The 3,406-nt window shown below is 38.8% G+C and overlaps 1 protein-coding gene across 1 annotated transcript in view; it reads right to left on the reverse strand.

Annotated features, from left to right (window-relative positions):
• Positions 1-329: 329 nt before the first annotated feature.
• The window catches only part of LOC102199331 (G-protein coupled receptor 56-like), an 11,787-nt gene continuing 8,710 nt past the window's right edge, over positions 330-3,406 (reverse strand). The window contains exons 9-12 of the mRNA XM_005726319.2: positions 1,780-2,060; positions 1,508-1,601; positions 1,084-1,412; positions 330-997 (exon numbers count right to left, since the gene is read on the reverse strand). Of these exons, the coding sequence (XP_005726376.2) occupies positions 873-997; positions 1,084-1,412; positions 1,508-1,601; positions 1,780-2,060 (829 nt within the window). The 3' untranslated portion in view covers positions 330-872. The remainder of the gene's footprint in view (positions 998-1,083; positions 1,413-1,507; positions 1,602-1,779; positions 2,061-3,406) is intronic.

Consider the following 3,406-nt stretch of genomic DNA (forward strand, 5'->3'; position numbering starts at 1 on the left):
TATAAATAATAACTAGTTATAAGTAGGTATAGCATTAGGAGCAATTTATCAGAAGGACCTCAAAGGGTGATGCTTTAGCAATGTCATGCTTATCCTGTTAGGTTGTGAGTTGTCCAAGTATTGCTAGTGTTAGCCTGTCAGAGTCTCTGTGGAATCACAAACAACATACACTCCCTGACCACACTATTAGGTCATCTAGTATACAATGTAATACATGGAAATGTTATTTGTGTCTTCAAAATGTTATTTTTATTGTCTCTTATTAGCACGGAATCTCTAAAAACAGTAAAAAAAAATACTACACTCACTAGTCACTTTGTTAGGTACACTAGTTCAACAGGTCATTAACGCAAATATCTAAAAAGCAAAACACACAAACAAACTCAATGCATATTGGCATGAAGGAATAGTGAAGATGATGTTCTCATGATTAAACTCAGAAACAGAACGGAGGTGTGAGCATGGTGTGCTCATTGGTGCCTGAGTATTTCAGAAACTGGTGAAATACTGGCATTTTCCAACACTCTGCAGTTTCCAGAGAATAAGCTGGAAAAAATATCCAGAGAGCATCAGTTCTCTGGAAGAAAATGCCTTGTTGTTGCCAGAGGTCAGAGTAGAATAACTGCACTGCTTCCAACTGATAGGAAGTCAACTCAAAGAGCCACTCATTACAGTCAAGTTATTGATATTTGCTTGAAAGAGGAAACAGAAAATCACAAGAATTTTCTTCAAAATTTCTACATAGTATTTGCACAAAAAGGAAGAAATAACACATCTAAATGTGTATATATTTTTAATTGTTAGTTATACTGAACTACATATCAATAGAAGCGCAACACCTAATATAGGTCATGGATAATGCATTAGTCTTTTCAGTTTCTGCTGTTGAAACTAGTAGTCATCATTTTCTGAGAGGAAGAGTCTCTGATTGATGAGTTATTTTCAGGTTGAGATTTTGACCAGGCCATCGCCACAGACCACAGGAAAATAAATACACCTGTGAAGAGAGAGACATAGTTTGTCAGTTCTTCTAGTAAATGATCAAAGTCCAGTTAATCCTTGACATGATGATCGCATACTAACCTTGAAGGGAGTTCAATACGGTGAATATGTAGATCCCAGCGAGTGAAACGTATGTAGTGCTGGCTAACCCCCAAGGTAACCCAAGCACACAGCTGAGGCCCAGCACTGTGACACAGTCCTTCCATAACCTCTTCTTTCTCTCTTTGTTTATCTTCTTCCAGTCACTGCTGCTTCCAAAGCTTCTATCACCCCTTCTTAGCTCCAAAATCTTAAACACCACCAGCCCCAGCATGCAGGCATTGAACACAACCACGAAGAAAGGAAAAGCCACGGTAGTGATGTAGCTGACTATGAGGAGCTTTTGTTCAGACTTGCCGCTTATCCAGCACCTGCTCATTATTAAAGACATAAAAAATGGGTTTGCTTAGAAATAAAATCTCCTGGCTCACTCTAATATTAAGTGATATCAAAGATAGTTTCTTACATGTGTTGTGTTAAATTGCTGTTGCTGTATTTCAGAGTGTATTTGCCATAAACACGTGAAATCCCACAAACAGCTGCAACCAGTGTAGGAAAACCTGAAAACATGGAAGACAGAATTAATGTCAGCTGAATGTTCTTTAGGACAGCGTGAGGCATTATTGTCACTGTTTCTCTACTTCTCAATGCTGCTGCAACACTTCAACACAATCCACTTTCATTTAAAGATTTGTGACAGCGTATTGCAGAGCAGCGTCCCACCTAAACGACACTCACCCCATCCAATCAGGCTGAGTTTGAGCAGGTACCTCCTCACATAGATGTTAAAGACCCGGATGAGCAGAAGGTAGAGGTGGAACCCCTCCAGAGCACTCCAGGTCATGGTGGCCAGAAGGGACCAGTGTAAAACCAGACCCAGTACCAGGCAAGATGAGCTGTCCTCTTTTTCCTTCAGTAGTTGGGCCAGGAGGCTGGACAGCAGGAAGGTGAGATGGAGGCAGAACATCGCCACTGTTAGCTGCATGTGCAGACTTATGGATTTCTCAGGATACCGCCGACTAAAACAGAAACAAAATTATTCTCTTGTTGCCAACTGTGGAGATAGTGGATATTATCTTGCCTTTTTAGATGTGAGATGATGGTAATAACTCCACACTAATGCAGCAGATAAAACAATATGTAAGAAAGGCCATGAGGCTGTAGCCTCACTTCTCTAATGGTCTCTTAACTAGATGTAGCCACAAAGTTCACTTAATACCACACTTTGAGTAGCAGTCGCCTCATTTGCATCATATAATGTTAGAAATGTAACAGAATATGGGTTGAACTGAAATGGGAAAATCAACAAATTCATTAAACAAACAAATTACAAAGACAAACATGACAAAATCACTCTCAGACAGATATATTAATGTGCACAACATTTCTTTAATTAATTACTTTACAAATTTCATTCACAATCACATGTTTTTTTTTACCATTAATATTATTGAGTTTGTTTTCTTAATGTTCAGGGGTTTTTTTTATGGCATTTCCAGGCCCTCGTAGCAGTGTTTCTTTGAGGCTACTTGACAGAAGATGTCTCTGGGGAAGTGACTACACTTTGTTTATACCAGTATCAACATGTTGAAAAAAAATAGTTCCCAAAATGTAAGCAGCAACTGAGCTTTTGTGACGCAATCTCTGCAACCTCACACGCTCATCAGTCTTTGCAGAGACAACTGTTAAAGGAAACTGTTATAAATGCTCAGATATAGAGACATTTCTTTATATAGGCCACCCTGACGAAACTTAGTAAAAATATCTGTAGTAAAAGTTTTACCCTTTAGTTCATAAGCAGCACAGTAGGGTCTCACAGTATTTGTGTCCTCAGAGGTTTTTGCCAGAAACCACACTGAGCTGCTCTCTCCCATCGAATGGCAAATATAAGCAGATTAATACCCACAGCTTGATAATGATCAATTTATTAAACATTTTTCCCCCATGACTGTGGGCTGCTAGACTTTCAGAAGAAATGTGATCAGTTATGACGAACTGGTTTTGTGTTCCACCAACTTTGTCACAGCATAACTAAACTGGTTATACTTGTGAAATATATCTGATCTTTCACAACATAACTTCATTCTTCCATGACATATATTTGCACAAGGAACACTATAATGTGTATGGCCATATTATGTGATTTAATTTTTGTACATTGTTTTCAGGTGTAGTTTTGTTACACAAGGGCCTTAATTTTGTGATTTTTGTTGGAGAGCCAACATGTTCTGAGATCCCAAGTTGCGCCACAAGGGGGCACCTCCGCCCTAGTGAGATGGTTTAGTGTAATGCTACTGCTCTTCATCAGATCTAGCAGAGGCCGTCTCATCATTTAATTATTTTATTCAGTTTAGTAAGTAATAAG

The sequence above is a fragment of the Pundamilia nyererei genome, unplaced genomic scaffold (genome assembly GCF_000239375.1).
Source record: "Pundamilia nyererei isolate P.nyererei 1_Seehausen unplaced genomic scaffold, PunNye1.0 scaffold00019, whole genome shotgun sequence".
NCBI classification, from domain to species: domain Eukaryota; kingdom Metazoa; phylum Chordata; class Actinopteri; order Cichliformes; family Cichlidae; genus Pundamilia; species Pundamilia nyererei.